This window comes from Tamandua tetradactyla, chromosome X (assembly GCF_023851605.1).
Source record: "Tamandua tetradactyla isolate mTamTet1 chromosome X, mTamTet1.pri, whole genome shotgun sequence".
Taxonomy (NCBI): Eukaryota; Metazoa; Chordata; class Mammalia; order Pilosa; family Myrmecophagidae; genus Tamandua; species Tamandua tetradactyla.
This window is the reverse complement of record NC_135353.1, coordinates 113,853,099-113,875,715: the sequence shown is the minus strand read 5'-3', so window position 1 is coordinate 113,875,715 and position 22,617 is coordinate 113,853,099. Positions and strand designations below refer to the sequence as shown.

General features: G+C 44.1%; 1 protein-coding gene across 1 annotated transcript in view; it reads right to left on the bottom strand.

The window, feature by feature from the left end:
* Positions 1 to 22,617, bottom strand: part of ITIH6 (inter-alpha-trypsin inhibitor heavy chain family member 6) — a 57,366-nt gene that overhangs the window by 21,466 nt on the left and 13,283 nt on the right. The window contains 19 exon segments of the mRNA XM_077147011.1: positions 3,844 to 3,962; positions 3,964 to 4,099; positions 5,045 to 5,111; positions 5,114 to 5,500; positions 6,407 to 6,520; positions 6,710 to 6,846; positions 10,920 to 11,064; positions 13,491 to 13,728; positions 13,730 to 13,803; positions 13,806 to 14,024; positions 14,027 to 14,081; positions 14,289 to 14,519; positions 14,521 to 14,835; positions 14,837 to 14,901; positions 14,904 to 15,319; positions 15,321 to 15,389; positions 15,391 to 15,442; positions 16,166 to 16,337; positions 19,408 to 19,523. Of these exon segments, the coding sequence (XP_077003126.1) occupies positions 3,844 to 3,962; positions 3,964 to 4,099; positions 5,045 to 5,111; positions 5,114 to 5,500; positions 6,407 to 6,520; positions 6,710 to 6,846; positions 10,920 to 11,064; positions 13,491 to 13,728; positions 13,730 to 13,803; positions 13,806 to 14,024; positions 14,027 to 14,081; positions 14,289 to 14,519; positions 14,521 to 14,835; positions 14,837 to 14,901; positions 14,904 to 15,319; positions 15,321 to 15,389; positions 15,391 to 15,442; positions 16,166 to 16,337; positions 19,408 to 19,523 (3,127 nt within the window).

The following is a 22,617-nucleotide window of genomic DNA, read 5'->3' as shown; positions in this document are numbered from 1 at the left end:
AAAGTGCCCTCTTTTGGTGGTGTGGGTACTACAAATGATGACATCCAATTTCTAGTTGCATCATGAACAATATCTCCCCTGGGAAAATTCTGAGGTGGGGTGGTGGTGGTACATGGCCCAGGAATCAAACCTAGATCTCCTGCATGGTAGGGCGAGCATCCTACCACTGAATCACCCATGCACCCCTGAGATGGGGTTTTAGACATCATTCCTAGCTGTGTTGCCTCTGTATTTGGTTTACAGCTCTTTCAGACTCGATCTAATACTGATTTAATAAATTCCTTTCTGTTTAAATCGGCCAGAGCTTATTTCTATTGTTTTCAACCAAGGATACTGACTGATACATTGGGGTCCTAGTCCTGGTTCTGCTCCACTGTGTGTCTTGGTGTCTGTATTCCAGTATTTTCTACCCCAAAATCTGTATGTCTCAATGACTGGGTGTGCCAATGTCTTTATATCCTAGTGTCTGTGTAGTCCCAATGACTATATACTTCATTGTCTCGGTTCCTCAGTGTCTGTCCCAACATCTGTATTTCTCATGTTCTGTGTGTCCCATTTCCTTTTAACTCTAGCTTCTATATATCCCAGTGGTTATTCCAGCGTAAGCATGTTGTAGTATTTTTTTTGCATTTCAAGTATTTTTGTACACCTTCATGTCTCTATGCCTGTTTCTGTATGTTTGTGTTTGTATGTCCTAGTGTCAGCAAACTGCAATGTGTCTCTGCATTTTAGTGTTTCTGTGTGCCTCAGAGTCGGTATCCCCATGTCGGTTGGATTCAGTGTCTCTGTGCCTCAATGTGTGCATTTCCTAGCATCTGTCCCCAAATCAGTGTAATATGGTTTCTGTTCATGTCCCAGTGAATATGTGTTTTAGTGTTAATGTGCTCCAGTGGACTGTATGTCCAAGTGTTTCTGTACGTTCACATGAGCAAGTGTCTTATGTGTTCCATCGTCAGCATATTTGTTTCCCAAGGTTTGTGTATCCCACTGTCTCTGTGTCCTGATGTCTGTGGTTTCCATTATATTTTGCAGTCCAATGTCTGCAAACCGGTGAGTTTCTGTTTCCCACTCCTTATGCATCCCTGCATTGTACATCCCATTAGCCTAGTATATGTATAACCCCATCTCTGGGTATCCCTGAGTCACTGTATTATCCTGCTTTTATATCCTTGTCTCTGCGTGACCCTGATCTCTGTGTATTGGTTTGTGCATCTCTGTCCTTAAATGTATTTGAGTTGTTGCATATCCCTGAGCCTCTGTGTTCTAGTGTCTGTGTCTCCTTGTCTCTGTGTGCCCATAGGTCTCTGTGTCTCCAGACTGTGCAAATATATGTGTGTCCCTTTTTCTGTGCATCCTTATTTGCATGTCCCTGAGTTTTTGCATGTAATCTACTGCCTATACATCTTTGTGCCTTGAATGTATTTGAGTTGTTGCATATCATGAGCCTCTGTGTTCCAGTGATTTTATGCTTCTGTCTCTGTGCATCCCCCTCCTTTGCACATTCTTGAGCCTCTGTGATCCAGTGTGTCTCTGAGCCTCTGTGTTCCAGTATCTGCATGGTCATGAATCTGCATATGCCTCTTTACATGTGTCCTGTGTTGCTGAGTTCCTAAGTCTGTGCATCTCTGGGAATTTGCTCCCTGTGTCTGTGTCTCTAACTGTGTTTTGTATTTATCCAACCTCTCTATCTACTTTCCCCAGCTTTTGTCAATGTCTCAGTGCTATAGTTTCTTTATGTTGTTGTGTATGTGACTTAAGTCATTCTGTGACTTGTTGCCTCTCCTTCTCTGTCAATGGATGCTTTTCTTTGGGTTCCCATGACTGTTTCCTTGTTTCTCTGAGTCCATTTGTCAATGAATCTTTCTGCATCTAATTCTCTTTCCGTCCCACTCTGTCCCTGGTTTTGTTTTCATCTGACTCATCACCTTGGTGTCCCTGTCTCTCTGTTTGTGTCTTGTGTTTGAATCCGTGTCTTTTTGTCTTTGAGCCATTATCTTTGTGTCACTGTACCCATCCCTTCATTTGTGGCCTTGCCTGTCTGTTTGTGGGTCTCAATTTCTTGGTTCTGTATCTTTGTATCCTTGCATCTATAGATAGATTTCCCTGTCACTGTGTCTCTACTCCTATGTATTATATGTGCTTCTTTCTGTGTGTCTGAATTTCTATGTCCCTGTCTCTTTATTCTTCTAAATATGTTTCTGTCCCTATGTCTGTATCCATGGGATTGTGTTTGTGGGTTCTAATCCCATGCATCTACTTGTTCTAGGGTCTCTATCTCTGCATTCCTGTGTCTCTGTTGCTATGTCACAATTTTCCCTTTGTACTTGGGTCTGCACCTTGTCTGTCCTTATGTCTCTGTTCTCTGGCCTGGCCTTTATCTCTTTGCTGGTGCTTGCAACTGTTCATGTGTCTGCATCCTCATGTCTTTGTCACTGGGTCTCTAAATATGTGTCTGTGGTTTTCTCTTGGTGTTACTCTGCATGTAACTGTGGCCTCAGGTGATTATCACCAAGTCTGGGTTTGTGCAATGTCTGTATCTACATTCTTGTATGTCTTTGGTCTTCTGTCTCTGTGTTCTCTTCCCATTCCATGCCTCCCCTGTACTCCATGCAAATAGGCAAATCAGCATGTCAGTGTATCTGTTTCTGCCTCTATGTCCTTGGTATCTTGGATTGTGGTTCTGATTGGTGTCTCCCTAGTTTCCTCTGTGTTCTTGTGTTTATGTTCCTTGGTCTACATGTCACTGTGTGTCTTGATCTCTCTGACCCTGTGTCTGGATCTCCGAGAATATCTATCTCTTAGTTTGTATGTTGTTATGTCTCAGTGTCTCCACATTTGACTTGCCACTGTATGCCTGGTTCCACTGATCCTGTTTTTGTTTCCTAGTCCCTTTGTCTGTGACAGGCACAGTAACCACCAATCTTGGAGGCACAGGCCTAGTAAGAGAGCATCTCTTTCTCTGTTTCCTTGGGTTTATGTTCCTGATGCTGTCACTGTGGCTCTTGTCCTCCTCTCTACATGTCTGCGTGTCCGTATGCCCATGTTTCTTTATTTTGAGATACATATGCCTTGTGTTTCTATATGTCTCTGTCCTTCTATTTCTCCATTCATGTCTGTGTCTTCATCACTATATTTCTGTGTGATCCTGTGTCTTGGTTTTGGGTATGTATATGTGTATGTGTCTACCTCTGTGTCATGAAGTTCTTTTTTGTTCATTCATTCATTCAGGGAGGATTTACTAAGTACCTATTATGTTCCAGACACTGGAATTACATAGATGATTCAGAAAAGGTCCTTGCCCTCAAAGAGCTCACAGTCTAGCTGGGGATCCAGATAAGTAAGTAGATAATTACTACATAGTATGATAAATGCTGTGAGCTTGGATGGGGCGGGAGGGGGCTACAGGAACACAGAGCAGGGGACCATATTTAATCTAAGAGAGGGGTCATTAAAGATCTCCTAGAGGAGATGACATCAGAAATAATACTTGAAGGATGAGTAAAAATTACTTACATGAAACAAAGGAAGAATGTCCCACACAGGAGAAAAGCACATGCAAAGGACGAGCAGTGGGAGAGAGCTTAAATATGCTCTGGGAGGCATGGAAGGTTATGAGTAGACCTCGGTTGTTTTGTTTTGTTTTAAAAAGTCACTTCCAGGGTGTGTGTGCAGTATGAATTAGAGGATGTGGAGACTGGAGACAGGAAGGACAGTAAGGAGGCAGGAGTCTCCAAGCTGTGTCTGTATGTTTATATGCCTTTATGTATGTGCCCTTAGTACATGTATGAGTGTATGTGTCCATGTGTGTGTCTGCATATCCTAAGGTCTTTGTTCTTGGCTAACCTTATGTTCTGACCTCTGGGTGTCCAAAACCCTTGTCCACTAGCTCTGGGGTCCAGGATATAGGTGAAGTAGAAATGGCCCAGGAGCCTCTCTATGTGGGAGTGCTTCACTAGCCAGTCCAGCAGCCCAGCAGGGTAGCAACCATGCTGAATTCTTCAGCAACCTCTTGCCTAGAACCACAGGCACATCTGTGCCTTGGTGCCTCCAGAGGCACGGCCCTGCAGGTCCTGTCACCAGCTGGATGTCTGTGTTAGAACTTCCCTGAGGGAGTGAGATTCAGAGCTGATAAGGACAGTGGTCTGGCTCTCTGCTTAGAGCTCTCAGAGGAACTTAAAGCAAGAAATTCAGAGGGAAATGTGGGATGGGGTGTATCGTGGGGAGAGGGCAGACAAAAGCCTGGAGGAGGGAAGACATTAAGCACTGGGGAAATGTGGAGGAGTCAGATGGGGCAGATGTATATTGCGGAAGTAGGGAGCTAAGGTGAATGAGATGGCAGAGGAAAGGGGACAGCCAAGCCTGAAGGAGAAGACAGGGTAGATTGGAAGAAAGGAGAAGTGAGAAGAAGGCCAGGGGAGATAAAAATATCTGTCCAACCCATTACCCCTGCCTGAACTTTTGGCTGAGAGCCTCTGCTTCAGGATCTGCTGGTGTCTTCTGACTTACAGATTGGCTTCCTGCAATCTCTCTTCACAGTAACCTCCGGAGGGATCTTTGTTATACCCAGATCTGACTGTATCTTTCCTCTGCTTATAACCTTTTATGGATCCCCATTGCTTTCAGGATAAAGCCAAATTCCTCATCCTGGAACTCAGGAATCTCTATGACCCAGCTCTGCCCACTTCACCTCCATTGTCTATAGCCTCCATTTATTTCCCCATGCTCTTGCTCAGCCTTCCAGACTCAGCATGGTTTTCCCTCCTCTAGGTGGTCTTTTTCAGCTCCGAAGCTGGGCAAAGGCCCCCATTCTGGGTTCATCCAGCTCCCTGGGCTGCTTTCTATCCAGCACTGATCACTCTGGGATGGATCATTGTCCAGGTCTGGATCTGTCCTCTTCTCAGAACTGGGGCTCCCAAAAGGCAGGGCTTGGCTCTGATTCTTCCTTGTGGTTTGGGAGGGTGCCTTGGGGGCTCACTGACCTTTCATTCTGGCAGAGTCTTTCTTAGGACTGGTGCTTCCTATTTCCTGTCAGCCTCAGTGGCACTTACCAAGCAGGCCATGGGCCAAGGGTCTGAGGCCCAAGCTATTGACCATATAGAACCCCAGGTGGGTAGTTGCAGGGTGCTGGAGTGCTTGTTGTGGTGCCAAAGGGCTGGGAACTCAAGATGGGGCCCAAGGAAGAGGGTGAGGCAGTCTGTGGAAACCACATGGAGCTTCATATGTGGCCTCCTCAGCAAGGCAGTCTGGTCCCAGAAGAACAAGAAACCCTTGCCATTCTCAGAAACAGAGTTGCACGTGATGGTGACAGGTTAGTCTTGGGGCTTGTTTGTAGTGACTATGATGATCTGGAAGTAGGTGTGGTTCTGGTCCTCTTGGCTTGGACTTGGTGCTATCCCAAGCAGCTTAGTCCACTGACATACAGCAGGGAAGAGAGTACAGGTTTGGATTACAGCCTTTTGCATAGTCACCCACATCATGGACAGGGGTGAGGTCTCAGGGCCTGGGGTCCAGATGAATTAATGCAGACTTGTGGACAGAAAGCTAGCTTTAGAGAGAAAGTGCTTTTACCATGACCCCCAAGCTGCTCCTTCCTGGGCAGTGTTTGTGGGCATGAGTGCAAACGTACCTAAGTGCAGCTAACTGCATGCATATGTGTGTGTTTGCCTCTGAGTGTGTAAATGTGTGTGATTATATTCACATGAGTATCTCTGGGTATATCAGTGCATCTGCATGTTTGGGGGAGATGGTATGCTAAAGTGTGTGTTTTTTGGTTGTATGTTTATGTGGGTCTCCAGTTATGTTGGTGTTATATGTCTTTTTGTAATGTATGTTTTTGTGTGGTTGTATGTTGTTGACATGTATTGACATATATCTGGGAGTGGTAGTGTTCATGCATGTGGATGTGTGTTAATGTGTGTCTTGGTGGGTATTTGTGTGCATCAGTGTGTTTTGTATGTCTAGAGTAGAAGAGAATGTGTGTGTATCAAATTCCAGGATTATGGGGGTGAATCTGAGGTCATCAATGCATGTGTGTTTCAGTGTATTATTGTGTATACTTGGGTGTGCATTTTGTGTCACTGTATGTCTGGGTACGTATTTGTATGCTATTGTGTGTTGGTCCTCTTGGCCTGGGAGTGTCAAAATATGTGTATCTGGGTATATATTTGTATGAGTTTACTGTATATCCTAATGTGTGTTTGTGTATCTGGATTTGTGTTGGTATTTGTCTGAATGTGTTTGCATGTGATTTTATGTGTTTCTGAGCATGCATTTGTGTGTTACTTATGTTGTTGAAGTGTATGGCCATGTGTCTGGGAGTATCAGTACACAGATGTCTGGGGGTTGTGGCATGACTGTTTCTGGCTGTGGTGTTATATGAGGGGCAGGGAATCCTTGGGATTCTCACCTGTCTTTGGGTCCTCTGTGAGTTGCAGCAAGTCTCCTAGGCACCTGTCTAGTGTGAAACAGACCATTTTTTCTTAGTGTGGGATGTGGATCACAAAGTGGGGATCCCCATCCACTGCAAGGTAAAGGATGCAGCTCTGAAATTATGGCCCTGAAAGGAATGGGAGAGGAGGGGAGGGGAAGGGAGAGGAGGGAAAGGCAGGAGGCTATGTCTTTTTCTCCAGAGAGAGATCCCAGTTCCAGTCTCAGTGTATAAGCTGTCCATGGATTCAAACAGCAGGGCAGTAGGGGGTAGCTGGCTTACCTGAGGATGAAAAGGTAAAGATATTTGATGATACAACTGCAAAGGAGAGAGGGTTGTTTTGGTGACCTATTACATTTCTGGGAACTCTGGTATCTCTTGACCTCTGCATCATCTCCTCCCAGGTAAGGGTCAAATTCCTAAGTCCAATGTTCATGATTTTTCTATAATCTAGCCCTTGCTTAACAATCTAGTCTTCTCTTTATGCTCCAGCCCAACTGTTCTAGTTTGCTAGCTGTTGGAATGCAATATACTAGAAATGGAATGACTTTTAAAAAGGGGAATTTAATAAGTTGCTAGGACACACTTCCGGAGAAGATGGCGGCTTAGTAAGACGCGCGGGTCTTAGATCCTCCTTCAGAAAAGCAACTAAAGAAACAGAAACAATACGAAACAGCTCCCGGAGTCACGACAGAGACCAAAAAAGACAGCGTACCCCATTCTGGAACGGCTGAACGGGTAGGGAGAATCCACTGCTGTGAGATACCCGAGGGGTGCACGTTTTCCCGGCTGGGGTGGCTGGCGTCTGGGGTCCCCTCCACGCACGTGGCTCCCCGGTCTGACTGGGAACATTGGATAGCGGGGCCCTCCCGTCACGCTTGGCGTCTCGGGCCAGCTGGGCAATTTGGACCAGCACTCCCCCAAGCCACGGCCAGCGACCCCCGCCTCCACGCGCGGTTTCCCGGGCCGACTGCCCCGCAGACAAACGACCGCCACGAGCGCCACCTACTGGGCAGGAAAAGAAAAACAGAGCCCAGAGATTCCACAGAAAAACCTTTCAACCAGCTGGGTCCCACACCCAGGGAGATCTGATCAAATGCCCAGACACCAGCAGAAAATAATGGATGACGCTCGGAAAATTGAAGATATGGCCCAGTCAAAGGAACAAACCAATAGTTCAAATGAGATACAGGAGCTGAGACAACTAATGCTGAATATACGAACAGAAATGGAAAAACTCTTCAAAAACCAAATCAATAAATTGAGGGAGGACATGAAGAAGATATGGGCTGAACAAAAAGAAGAAATAGAAAATCTGAAAAAACAAATCACAGAACTTGTGGGAGTGAAGGACAAAGAAGAAAAAATGGAAAAAACAATGGATACCTACAATGGTAGATCTAAAGAGACAGAAGCTACACTTAGTGAACTGGAGGATGGAACAACTGAATTCCAAAAAGAAACAGAAACTATAGGGAAAAGAATGGAAAAACTTGAGCAGGGAATCAGGGAACTGAATGACAATATGAAGCGCACAAATATACGTGTTGTGGGTGTCCCAGAAGGAGAAGAGAAGGGAAAAGGAGGAGAAAAACTAATGGAAGAAATTATCACTGAAAATTTCCCAACTCTTATGAAAGACCTAAATATACAGATCCAAGAAGTGCAGCGCACCCCAAAGAGAATAGACCCAAATAGGCGTTCTCCAAGACATTTACTAGTTAGAATGTCAGAGGTCAAAGAGAAAGAGAGGATCTTGAAAGCAGCAAGAGAAAAACAATCTGTCACATACAAGGGAAACCCAATAAGACTATGTGTAGATTTCTCAGCAGAAACCATGGAAGCTAGAAGACAGTGGGATGATATATTTAAATCACTAAAAGAGAAAAACTGCCAACCAAGACTCCTATATCCAGCAAAATTGTCCTTCAAAAATGAAGGAGAAATTAAAACATTTATAGACAAAAAGTCACTGAGAGAATTTGTGACCAAGAGACCAGCTCTGCAAGAAATACTAAAGGGAGCACTAGAGTCAGATACGAAAAGACAGAAGAGAGAGGTATGGAGTAAAGTGTAGAAAGAAGGAAAATCAGATATGATATATATAATACAAAAGCCAAAATGGTAGAGGAAAATATTATCCAAACAGTAATAACACTAAAAGTTAATGGACTGAATTTCCCAATCAAAAGACATAGAATGGCAGAATGGATTACGACCCAGCAATACCACTGCTAGGTATCTACTCAAAGGACTTAAGGGCAAAGACACAGACGGACATTTGCACACCAGTGTTTATAGCAGCATTATCTACAACTTCAAAGAGATGGAAATAGCCAAAATGCCCATCAACAGACGAGTGGCTAAACAAACTGTGGCGTATACCTACGATGGAATATTATGCAGCTTTAAGACAGACTAAACTTATGAAGCATGTAATAACATAGATGGACCTAGAGAACATTATGCTGAGTGAGTCTAGCCAAAAACTAAAGGACAAATACTGTATGGTCCCACTGATGTGAACCGACATTCGAGAATCAGCTTGGACTATATCATTGGTAACAGAGACCAGCAGGAGTTAGAAACAGGGTAAGATAATGGGTAATTGGAGCTGAAGGGATACAGACTGTGCAACAGGACTAGATACAAAAACTCAAAAATGGACAGCACAATAATACCTAAGTGTAATGTAACTAGGTTGGAACACTGAATGAAGCTGCACCTGAAATATGGTTTTTTGTTTGTTTGTTTGTGTGTTTGTATCTTTTGTTTTTGTTTTTTTCTTTTTCCTTTTTATATATATATATATTATTAGTATTATTATTTTAATTCTCTTCTCTATATTAACATTCTATATCTTTTTCTGCTGTTTTGCTAGTTCTTTTCCTAAATCGATGCAAACGTACTAAGAAATGATGATCATACATCTATGTGATGATACTAAGAATTACTGAGTGCATGTGTAGAATGGAATGATTTCTAAATGTTGTGTTAATTTCTTTTCTTTTTTTTGATTAATAAAAAAATTAAAAAAAAAAGAAAATGAAAAAAAAAAAAAAAAAAAAAAAAAAAAGTTGCTAGTTTACAGTTCTAAGGCCAAGAAAATGTCCCAATTACAACAACTCTATAGATATGTCCAATCAAAGGCATCCAGGGAAAGATACCTTGGTTCAAGAAGGCTGATGAAGTTCAGGGTTTCTCTCAAGTGAGAAGGCACATGGCGAACACAGTCACAGTTTCTCTCTCAACTGGAAGGGCACATGGCAAGCAAGGCATCATCTGCTAGCTTTCTCTCCTGGCTTCCTGTTTCATGAAGCTCCCCAGGAGGCGTTTTCCTTCTTCATTTCCAAGTTCGCTGGCTTGTGGGCTCTCTGCTTCGTGGTGCGGCAGCATTCTCTGCTCTCTCCAAATCTCTCATTCTTCAACATGTTTCCTCTTTTATAGGACTTCAGGAACTTATCAAGACCCATCCAAATGAGTGGAGACACGCCTTTACCTAATCCAGCTTAACAACCACTCTTGATTAAATCACATCTCCAGGGAGATGATCTAATTACAGTTTCAAAGATACAATACTGAATAGGGATCAGAAGAAATGGCTGCCTTTACAAAAAAGTGGAATTAGGATTAAAACATGGCTTTTCTAAGGTACATATATCATTTCAAACTAGCACACCAAGTGAACTTCTGTTCTTATAAGTGTCTTGTGTTCTCTTGATCCTGAGCTTTTTCTCCTGTTTTTCCTGCTGCTTAGGATTTTTTCCTTTCCTTTCCAATTCATTCTACCAAGGACCAATTTCTAGTTATTCCTCAAGACCTGATCAAATGCTGTCTTCTTGCAATATCTGCCTGTAGTAGACAGAACTCTAACCTGGCCCCCAAGATTCCCTGCCCACTGGTGTACACACCCTGTATAATTCTGAGGGCTGTGAATATAATGAGATATCACTCCTGTAATTAGGTTATGTTATATGGTCTAGTTGACCTTAAGAAAAGGAGATTTATCCAGGTAACCTTTTAAATCTGGGCCTAGAGGTCAGAGGCAGTGAAGTTAGAGATATCTGAAGGGAGTTAGGGATTTAACATGAGGGACATTCTCCATGACTGGCTTTGAAGATGGAGGAGACCATGTGTAAGCAATGTGGATGATCTTTAGGAAATAAGGGTGGCCCCGGGTGGCCTCTATAAGTGGAGAATGGGCTTCAGCCAACAGCCAGCAAGGAAACAGGGACATCAGTTCTACAAACACAAAGCACTGTATTCTGCCAACAACCTGAATGAGCATTAAAGTGAACCATAACTCAGTCTGACACTTTGATTTCAGTCTTTTGAGATAATGAGCAGAGAACCCAGCTAATCTGTGCCTAAACTTCTTACCTATAGAGACTGAAATAATAGGAGATGTTTTAAGTTGCTAAATTTGAGGTAATTTATTATGCAGCAATAGAAAACTAATACACTGCCCCTTATTTTAGCTCTCACAATTTACATGATGATGTTAATTGAATGGAAATGAAGGATTGGCAGAGTAACTCCTTGTTCAACTCCTGCTAACTCCACAGAATTTCTCTGAGATTCCATGTTTCTAGTTCCTCCCAGGATCTCCTCAGAATAGCCATACCAACATGGATTTCCTGATAAGCACAAAAGAAGCAAGAGAAATCCTTCACGCTCCCAGGGCAAAGGTGCCCTGGGCCCACCAAAAAGCCTTCCTTCCTTTTAATGAGTAGAGTCCTAACTGGCTTCCTAAACTGACCTGCATATCTCCCGGACTGGGCCTTACTCTCTCCTCAACCTCTTAGTCTTTCAAGCTCATATGTGTTCAAAGTTCTTTCTCATAGCTTTTATACATACATTTGTTCACACATTCATTCATTCTTTCAGGCAGTTTTAGGTATCAGGGATATAGTGGTGAAAAATATAGCCATGGTTTCTGACCTGGTAGAACTCATAGTTGGAGAATAAAATAAAATAATGGATTGACTGTGGGAGTAACAGAGACCTGATATGGCCTAAGGGCAAGAACAAGGACATATGAGATGAGATCTAAGGCAGAGCTGGAGTTTGGGAGTTAATGGAAGGCTTGAGGGTGGTAGGAAGGGAGCAAGACAAGGTAAATCAGGCAGAGGAAACAGCTTAAGAGAAGTTCCTGAGTAGAGGTGTGAGGCAGGGTCCACTGAAGGAACAGAGAAAAGGCCAGTGTATCTAGAGTTCAGAGAGTGAGGGCAGAATGAGAGAAGACAAGGTTAGAGAGGTATGGGGGTAGGACCTTGTAGGCTATGATGAAGACTTGCAACTTTATTCTAAGTGTGGTGGGAAACCCTTGGCGGTGGTGGTGATTAAGTAGCGAAGGGTTATGAACTGATTTTTGTTTTAAAAAGATCCTTTTGGTTGCTGGGGAGAATGGACTGTAGTGGAGCAAAAAATAGAAGGTGGGAGATCAGTGAGGAGCAGTTTTCTAAGTGAGACACAAAGGTACTCTTCCCTAGGATAGTGACAGTTACTCTACTGAGAAGTGGATGGATTTGGGAAATATATTAGAGGTCACATTACCAGAAATTGAGGATGAATGGAACATGGGAGTGGTGATGGTGAAGGAGAGGGGTGTGTCAAGGATACCATGCCAAATCTGCATCCCTGTGACTTATCACTACCCCTAATTGTTTTTTGTTTTCGCATGGGCAGGCACCGGGAATTGAACCCAAGTCTCTGGCATGGCAAGTGAGAACTCTGCCTGCTAAGCCATTGTGGCCTGCCCAACAGCCCCCCCCCCGCCCCCGCAACTGATTTTAATCCTTTCTTTAAGGTTACTCAGGAACTGTGACACCTTCTCTCAGAGAGGCAGAATAGTGGAGTGATGAAGCAAATGAACTCTGGGACCAGATTGGTTGGGTTTGACTCTCTTACTAGCTGTGTGAAGTTGAGCAAGTTTCATCATCTATTTGTGCTTTCAGTTCCCCCAAGTGTAAAATAGGGACATTAATGGTTTCTTGTGAGGATTAAATGAAGGACTACAAGAGCAATATGTAGAGCAGTGCCTGCACACAGGAAGAACTCAAAAATGCTATTTCACTGTATTTGGAAAATTTAGAGGTAATTGTCATAATCTTTCCAAATGTTTATACCTCTCTAATTAGGCAGAGCTGTTCACAGAACTGAGAAGAACAAATCAGACCTGCCCTGCCTAGTGATGTTACCATTCAAATTCCTGCATCCCTTCCCTGCTTGGGAAGCATGAACAATTCTCTTGTGCAGCAAGGCAAATGTCAAATCCATAGCTTGGCCAGCCTTCATTCCCAGTCTTAACATTATCCTCTCCCAAGGCCTCCAATTTAGTACTTATGTACTAAGCCCAGAGAAGCTAAGTAATTGGTCCGAAGTCCTAAAGCAAGCAAGCAGCTGTATGTCCTGGCCTGCAAGGGCCTTTCCAGCTGAAAGACCAAGGAAAGCACTAGGTACGGACTGAGACATGAACTTTATTATAGGAATTTATTTATAGAAGTAAAGAAGGAGGTTAATCAGGGAATCATACTCCTCCAAAGGTGGTCGATTCAGAGCACAGGTGAAAGCACTCTACACTTAGGTGGGAATCAACAGAGCCAGTGGGCCCAAGACAAAGATATTCCATCAAGTATGAGAATGGGTACAGCAGAGGGGTCTCATGACACAAGGGTAGGATTGATTTTAGGTTTTGTGCACAGGAGAAGGATTATAGGTTGCTTTGTAGATAACAGTAAACCTGATAACATCACAAGGACTTCAGGAAGGAGTAGGGTATAGATTAACATCCTGCACAGAGAAGAGTCTGGTCTCTTACAAACATTGTCCATCTGCACATTACTCCTTTTATAGGGAGATTAGTTTAAACACTAACCGACCTAGGTCACGCAAGCAGCTACGTGCTTTCAAGTTTTGCAAAGACTTAGGGAATGGCTTGGCCCCTAGGTCCCCACAGTGTACTATTACTAGAATCTACAGAAGCCTTCTAGACGTCCACATTCTGGTCTTCTCCATTCCCAAGTCCCCCATCATAGTTTGACTGCTTACCCATGGCACTCACCATATACTTCAGAAGTGAGGAAGATATAGAAAAATTGTAGGTTCAGGGACTCCTCAAACTTGGACGCCAGCATTGATTCTGACAGCAGCTCTAACTGCTTAAGGAAAAAGAGAAGGGTGAGAGCCTCAGGAAGGGTGCTATAAGGCAATACGAGTGACAGGTTTTGGATGCCTTCTGGTGTAGGTGTAGACCTGTTGGGTAAGCCCAATGTTGGTGGTCCCAGAACTGGCCTGGTTGCTCTGCGGCCTTGGCAGCAGATCATGCTAATGCCAGAGCATTCCAGTGAATAGCAGAGAAGGCAGGGTAGGGGTAAAGGAATGGGGAAAGCTTCACCAAGGACAGAATTTGTCGCAGTACTTCTGAGACCTGTGGGACTTGAGACTGTGCTTAGGCTTTGATGAGATACGAGCCTTGATTTGGAAGGTCAGGATGGTAGTGGTCTTTTGGATATATGAAGAGTTGGGGTCCCAGATTTGGAGAATGATAGGCTTGGGGAAGTTTGGTGAGGTGAGATACTAGGTTTAAGGGTGATGGTATTTTAGGGTTCTTGGCTAAAAGGATCCCAGTTTTGGAGGGTACATTGTTTGGGGTCTTGGAAATAGGAACCAATCTTAAATGTGGGGTCCCCAGGTTTTGGCTGTGGCAGGCTCTTGGGTGACTAACGTGGGTACCCCAGGTTGGGGATGTGATGAGGCATTTATTTTAGGTTGTAATGGAACACCAGGTTTAGAATGAAGTGACATGTTTCATAGTGTTTAGTTTGGGCTGGAGTGAGGTACCAGGATTCAGAGGTGGGACTTGCAGCTTGGGATTCATGGATAATAGAATACTAAGATTCTGGTGTGATGGTGTGCTAGGCTTCAGAAGCAACAGAACATCAGAATTTGAGGAAATAAAGGCAGTGGATTTTATCTTGAGAATTGGCTGAGCCAAGGGGCCAGCATCCTGTTGTGCTGGAGTTTTGGGGTTTTGGTTATATCAGGGTCTAGAGCTCTGACTCAATGGCTCCAATTCCTTGAGACTGTGTTTTGGTCTGTGCTCGTGTAAAGGCAGTAGTAGGTGGGGATGGATGCAATGTTGGTCTCACAGGGCTTGATTTGGGGGAAACCTTGGCTTCCAAGGATGGCTGGGCTGTGCCTACCTTTAGGCCATACCTGCTGGAGGATAAGGGTATGGTGGTACCTGGTCCCATTGTGCTGGAGGCTTGTCTCCTGGCTTCTTCACTGGCCTCTTTGGGTTGCACCAAGACAAGTGAAGTCAGAGGTGTAACAAAGCTGAATTCAAGAGAAAAGCTGAAGATTTTTGTAGCAAGCAGGTAGCAAGTGGTGATGTCATGAGCATCCAAGCAGCTCTCCAATGGTGATGTAGGCCTGGAGGTAACAGAGAAAGTGGGCCACATTGGGGGTTGGTTCCCTGGACAAAGACAGACCTTCTGGCTGCTGTTGGTGGCCATCTAACTGTGGTGGGCCACAGGAAGCTAACCCTGGGGGCCATGGTCTGCCAGGTAGATGCCCAGCTTCTGCTTGACTGGCTGCATTTGGTCTTCCATCACCAACTCTGAGCCACCAAAGTAATTGAGGAAAAGGGCCCAAGGGGAGGCCCTAATGAAGCCTCTCAGGTAGTCAAGATGCATATCTGCCAGAAGAGGTATGAAAATCTCCTCATAGATGCCCTCAAGTTGCAGAGCTGCATCAGTTTCCTCATATATTTGTTGGGCTACTCCCTGGTTCTCCAAAGACAGGAGGCACAGCGGTGGGAATTCAGCATCATCCCTAAAGGCCAAGCTGAAAAGGGACACCCTGTGGCTCAATGCCTGACCTATGTTGGAGAAGACTGGGGGTCATCACACCAGTCGTGGGCTCCCCATCTGTCAGGAAGATGATGAGAGGTATCCTGGATGCTATGGTTTGGCACTGAAGCAGCTGCCAGTAGAGCTGTGTTGATGTCGGTCCCTAATTGAGGAGTAGATTGTGAGACCTTCTTCTCTGATCACTTCTATACCCACTTCAGAAACACTGAGCATCTTACACCCCAGGCTCAGTCACACTTTCTCATCTTTGCCCAAACGTTTTAGCTTCTTATATTGCTGAAGTCCTCCACTGTTTCTCAGACCCTGTTCTCTCTTGTTTGCGTTCCCTGAGATCTGACAGTGAGGCCCACATGTCCTTGGATTTAATCACTCTCTGTCCCAGACTGTTCTTTGCCTATTTCCTTGGAGGCTGTCTCATTGGCAGCTCTCCAAATAGATTGGCAGCTCTCCAAGGATTTAAAAAAGGGGCTGAGTTGACAGGGGTAAGTAGATGGGGAGACTCTGGTAACTACTTGAGAAGGAATTGATCAAAAGCCTGAATCAGGGCAGCAGCTTTCTCAAATATTTGGAAATAAATTTCTAGATTATTGATAAAAATAAAAGTCTTAGCAATTTCTTCTGAGTATTTGCTTTAAAGAGGAAGAAACTCACACCACAAGGCACATGGAGTACCATCTGTGCTATTTCTACTAGGAAAGGGAGATAGGAGGGTATCAGAGAAGGATGAAGGGGCATGTTTGTATAAAACGTAATAGCGATATTTCAGGAATTGTGAGAGGTGGGGGGAGCGTGTGGGAAATGAAGGGAGCATTTCAAGAATTTCCAAGGTCATCACAGCTTGGCCATTTGGATGTATGTCTAACAGAGCCAGCAGCTTCCATATGACCCAAGTAGTCTTTGGCACTGTGAATATTCTGGATTGTGGCCTGGATGAAGCCTCCTGCTTTCCAGACACTAACTGTGTCAGAAAAGGAGATGATGTTGAAGTAGTTGTTGGCCCACAGGTAACCGAAGATCACCTTCACGGTCTTCTTAGTCTGTGGGATATGGGTGAAATGAAGGAGATAGTGTAAGACTTGAGTTCTATGAGATCAAAGGACTCGTTCTATAACAAGGCTTAAGGTCTGTGTTGTATGGCTTTAAGATCCTTTGACTCCAACTCTCGGTCATTCCAGGATTCCCAGGTCCAAAGGCTCTGTGATCCCAGAGCTCTATGGTCTAATGTCCAGAACTGCACTGCCCATACAGTAGCTCCTATCCACATGTAACTATTTAAATTTAAATGTAAGTTAATTAAAATTAAGGGAAGTTCCAAAAATTTAGTTCTTCATTTGAAGTAGCGACATTTCAAGTGTTTGATAGCCACCTGTGGTTAGCAGCTATTGTACTGGATAGAACAGAATGTTAATTTTAGAACATTTCCATCATCAAGAAACTTCTATTGAACAGCACTGGCCCAGAAAGTTTAAGCTCTATGCTTTCAGAGATCTAAGATTCATATGTTTTATGGTTCCCAGACCCAGGATCTCCAAAGTTTAAGAGTTTCATGATTCTAAGTCTTTATAAGTACCTTTCAATAACTTTGCATGCTTTGGTTCTGTTTCATCTAATCTGTTCTTTTCACACAACCTCTGTTTCTACCAAACTAGTCTCATTGCCCCATCCCTCACCCCAAACAACCCAGATTCAATATGGAATGCATAAATTCGTTGTGCTTTTCAGATAGCATATCTTCTTGATTCCCCTTTACTTATTCATATCTTCACTGTTCTTTCAGTTGCCTCTTCTCCAGGAAGCCTTTCCTTAAGTTGCCTACTCTGACCCATGTCCTCATGTAGATATTCCCAGTCCCAGACTTTTCTCTGATTGTCTAATGGTGGAACATTTTCAGTCTCCATCTGGATATAGACCTCTCTGAGACCAGGGCTTATAATGCCTCTTCTTCTTGGCTATCTCCTCCATGGAATTATTTATCCTGGGGTTAGGCACATAGAAGATTCAGAGAATAGGGTATGTATGTCCTAGTATTAGGAAATATTTTAGAGAACACTTGCTATGTTCCAAGCACTGTACTACATACTTTGGATACATCACCAGAATCAAATGATCAAAAGACATGTATTTCACCAAGCCTGTTTCATTTCAGTCCTTTATGATTTTATGCCTGTAAGATCCAAGGACTCTATAGATCAAAAAGTAAATCCCCAGATCTCTATTTTACTAAGATTCTGTGTTTCAGGGGCTCCAAAGTTCAAATCTCTAAGTACTCAGGACACTGGGGAATTTACAGTAATAAAGTTCAAAGTTTTGATGTCTCTGTTTCCCTGTGATTAATGGGCTCGGAGATCCAAGGACACTCTAACTCCAGAATTCCAAAATGTAAAAATGAGATGTGACCAGAGAACTCTACAGCTCAAGATTTATCTCTGCTTCCAAATCTCAATAACTTCCTGGCTTTAAAGTCCAAAAGCTCTACGGTCCAATGCCTGTGTGGCTTCAGGAGTCTCTGGTATCACAACTTTCAGGTCCAAGAACTTACTTGACCCTAAGTTCAATAAGTTTTATGGCCTCACAAATCTATGATTCAAGAGTTTTATGACTCCATGGATCTCAGTTTTCATGTATCTAAGGTCAAGGTCAAGGTCAAGGTCGTTATGGTTCAAGGTTTCCATGTTTCTAAGATTCATTAATTATATGTTCAGGATCATGGAGTCAGCAAACGTTTTGTAAAGGGCCTGTAAATATTTTAGGCTTTTTGGACCATAGTTTCCATGCAGCAACTCAATTCATCCCTTTAGGTGCAAAAGAAGTTACAGACAATATGTAAACGAACAGACCTGCCTGCATTCCACTAAAACTTTATTTATGAAACTAGGTGCTGAGCTGGGTTTGGCCAGCAGGCCATATTTGCTGACCACTGAAGTCTAAAGACTTTCCGCTTTCAGTCTTCTTATTCCCCATACCATGTTGCCAGAGGGTTCTAAGACACAAGTGACTCCTCTTTGCTTTCATAGGAAAATAATTTGAGTGTCTGAAAGCCTAGTGATTCAATAATGCAAAGACTCTAAAGTCCATGTGTTCTACTCATATTAACATTAACAATCCAAGATTCTAGGATTCTAGGAGTCATTGATTACTCGGCAGTACTTGCTAACAGATATATTATTCCAAGGCTTTATGTTTTGAGGAAATTACAATCCCTGTGCGCTATGTCCAAAGCAATCAGTGGCCAAATGACATGATTCCATGATTATGAATTTCTGACTAGAGGGCTATGAAATTTCAGGCTACTATGTCCTCCAAGGACCTTATAATTCCAGAGCATTAAGATTTAATGAATTTCTGAGGTTTTTACACTTTCGAGTCCTGGTGAAACTAAAATTCAGCAGATCCAGGATCCTATAGCCTCAGGGACCAAGGACTGTCTGGTTCAATAGCTTTAAGATACAAGGACTATAATGTCCCTATATAGTTGAATCTTATAATTTCAGAGCTCCAAAATATTATGGTTTGAGAACTCTGCTTCTAGAACATTGAATTCAAGTTCTAAAGTCAAAGCCTCTGGTTGCAGGACCTTCAGGTAAAAGACAAAGAGGTTATGGTCCCAAGAACTTGATTCAAGGGTGCTCTGGTGGAAGGGCTACAAGATTCAAAATCTATGTAGCTCCGCAGCACTATGGTTTCTAAGACATGATTCCTGTGTGCTGTGTGTTTAGGCCCTTAAGTCAAAGAATCTGTGTCCTAAAGATGGTTTAGAGTCCCTAATGCCAGAGGTGCTTTTTTTGGTTCAAGATTCTATGATCCCAAAACTCTCTGCTTTGAGGGTACTCTGACTTGAGGCTCCAACAAGCCTTGGACTTTTGAGGATGAGGGTCTCAGGCTTTCATCCCCCAAACAAAATGTCTCAATGCTTCTAGGATTCTGTGGCTTCAGATGATCAGGGTGATGATTGATAAGGAACCAGGACCCTTAAGTAGTCGCAGGGCTGTAAGACTCAAGGTTGATAGGATAGGAGGGCATCTGACTTCAGGGACCCATTTTTCTAGCACTCTGCTTTCCGAGCTTCCTAATGTCAAGGCTAAGGAGTGACCCAAGCATCTTTGTTACCTGCATTATCTTGGTACCAAACATGGAGCCGTTCAAATCAATAACAAAGCCCACATTTTTCTGGACAGGCAGGAGGCCTCTAAGGGCAAAGTAATGAAGAAATAAGCCATCATAAACTGGACAGAAAGAAGTGAAATGAAAAAACACTGTAAAAGTCAATCTGAATTAGGTCCCCTCATATTCGTCATAACACCCATTCTTTTCCTTCCTAGGGCTTTGGAAGGGCTTTTTAGCTGTCTCTAGCTAAATTATTGATTCACAGCCCTCCACCCTATGAGAATTGTGTCTCTGTTGTTCAGACTCTCGGTTCAGGGCCTGCCTCAGAGTTGTGGAGTGAATGAATGAGACTGGCTCTTGGCCCAGGACTCCAAGGTCCAGGATCTCTGTAATATGTGAGTCCCTGCCATGAGAGAGCTGGGCTTCAACAGTCTTGAGTCTCTAGGGACATTCTGCATAGTCTCCAGGAACTTTAAGTATTGTTTTAACCTCCCTCTATAGAGTGAGTCTGGGGCCCAGCTCCACTCCCTACCAGGCACTGGGCAGTAGTCTTAAGCCTCCTTTCTACTGTTACTGGGTAGAGCAGGGAGGGCAGGTGGGAGCAGAGGCTGCATGAGCTATTACTTCTGAGGGGATTGGTTAGACCAGGTAAATATGCCTTGGGTTAAATAAGGATATGAATGGCTGCTGACCCTCCTTCCCCCACTCCATCTCTCCCTCAACAGAGCCTGGGGGTCAGACAGCTGAGGAAAGGGGGAAAGGGGAAGCAGGAAATGTCCCTCAACCCCCCAGTCTCAGCTCAGCTCTGGGATACATGGGCTTGCTGAGGATCTGTGTCCCCCTGATGCCTAAATCAGGCACTGCCCAGCTTATCCTCTCCTCTGCTTTTCAGGAACTCTATATCCACAAGGTCTGGAGCTTTGACTCCCCTTTCTCTCTGGAGGGGAATGGAGAGGGGGAAAGAGAGATAAAAGGGTATGATGCACTTTTCCAACATGTCTCGCCTTTGAATTAACACGCAGATACATGCACGCTCTCTCTCTCCCTTCCCCTGGTATTCTATGACATTTCCTAAGAGCCTGGGTCACCCACCCTGCAACTACCCAAGCCAAGGGCAGAATCCCAGCTAGTTTCCTGTACTCTACCCATATCTGGCAGGTGAGAGCTGCTGGAAAAATCTCATGGCTACCTGCCCAAGCTCTCAGCCTCTCCTGGGGCCCCACTCTCATATCCCATGATCCTTGGGCAACTTCTTGCACAGCAACCTCAAACCCCTCTCAGCAACACTCCAAACCTTCACCTTGCTCTTTCACCTCCCATATCACCACATTCTTAAGTGATGTCTCACCTTCCTTTCCAAGAAATCTGAGGCCGGCAGGCCACATATCTTTCCACCACCCAGACCACCCTTGGCCAAGTGTCCACATTCTCACCTACCTCTTCCTTCATTTTTAGGCCAACAAATACTCCCCGGGAATCCATGCATTCCCAGACCCCAGAATCTCCTCCACAAGTTCAGTCATCCCTCTCCAAAGGTATGCCTAGCCCCACTACTGGGACTTCCTTTCAGAAGATAAACACATTTGTTTGTTTTTCATTCACTAGAAAGGTACCCCTTAAACAGTGTTCCACTCAGACCTACAACCAGACTCTCTCCTCCACTTAGCATCTCCTGGTAATGAATTTGGCACTTGCAAAGGTCTTCTCACCTCCATAATCACCTCTCTGGACACCACCACCACTGCACTGACACTAGGCTTGCCGAAGGCAACAATGAATGGTGTCTTTCAAAACTCACCGAATATATTTCAATTCTCATCTTGCTGGATGTCTCTGGTGTACTTCCCATTTGACAATTACTTCTGCCATATTAAAAAATCTGTTTCATTGGGACTCCAAAATAGTGAACTCTTTTCATTCTCCTCGCACCTCTCATCCCCAGCTGACTCAGTCTCTTTCTCAGCACATCCTTCTCCCCCAGTACTTTAGCAGGATATCATGACGTTTTTCATGGCGTAGCATACAAAGAAAATGATCACGTTTTCAGAGACAATGGGGAAAGTGGGGAGGGCACCTTTTGAGCTTCTGGAAAGGCTGTTGGCCATTGGTGGGGACGGCCCAGGCATGCCTCAGACCCTTCCTGGGCACCCTGAGGGCTGAGAAGCTCAAGGGCTCATGGATTGGGGAGCTCTCCTGTAGATATTGCCATTCTGGGTCTTCTCTTGTCACTCTCCACCTTCTCCATGTTAGGGGGAGTAGCTTGTCACTCTCAGTTTCAACCCAGTGAATCTCCACTTTTTACCCCTATGTCTCTTTCCTAGTCCAGTCTTCACTCTTCTGCACCACCAACTGGGTATTTTGTTACTGCTGGGCCCGTTCACTGGATGTCTGAACATGCCTCAAAAAAATCCTGCCCAAACAATGACTTCATTGTCCTGCCCCCCATGCTGCTTGTATCCCTTTCTCCTTTGGAGGCACCACCACTCACCCATTCACTTCAGATACAAACCTCAGTGTTGCTCTCTGACTCCTCCTGTTCCCCTTACTCCCCATATCCAATCAGCCACCTATTCCTGCTGGTTTGACCTGCTGGATATTTCTCACGTCCACCCTTCTCTCTCCCAAATCACAAAGCTCAAATTCAGCCTTTATTTCTCTCAGGTCTCTTGCTTCTATTGCAGCCCCTCCCATCCATTCTTCTTCACAGCAGCTGCCAGGTCTTTCTAAACACAAACCTCACAATGCCATTCCTTCTCATGACTCCCTGGTCGTCTACAGGAAAGATTCCATCATCCTTTTCATGCTCCTGCAGTACTCACCTACCTTCAGTCTCATCTCTTGTTATTTCTTATACCCCAAATCTAGGCTCCAAGAACTGCAATCCACTCCTACTTCCCTATACACACCTAACTACTTCTGGTCTCCACTCCTACCACGCTGTGCCAATTTTTGGAAGGGGAAGGCTCCCCTTCCCCCATCACCCCCTCATTTGGCAAGCTTCTTTTCATTTTTTAAGTCCCCGGTCATGCTTCAACTCCTCCATGGACCCTTCTCTGACCATCTTCTCCCCTCATTACTGCTTCCATCATACTTTGTGTTGTAATTGAAGGAACACTTCTCATGTTGTGTCAGTGTTCTTTCTCTCTGTTTCATCCATGGGCAGGGACGTAACCCTTTATGGTTACCAACATCAGTCAGGACTAGGCATGACAA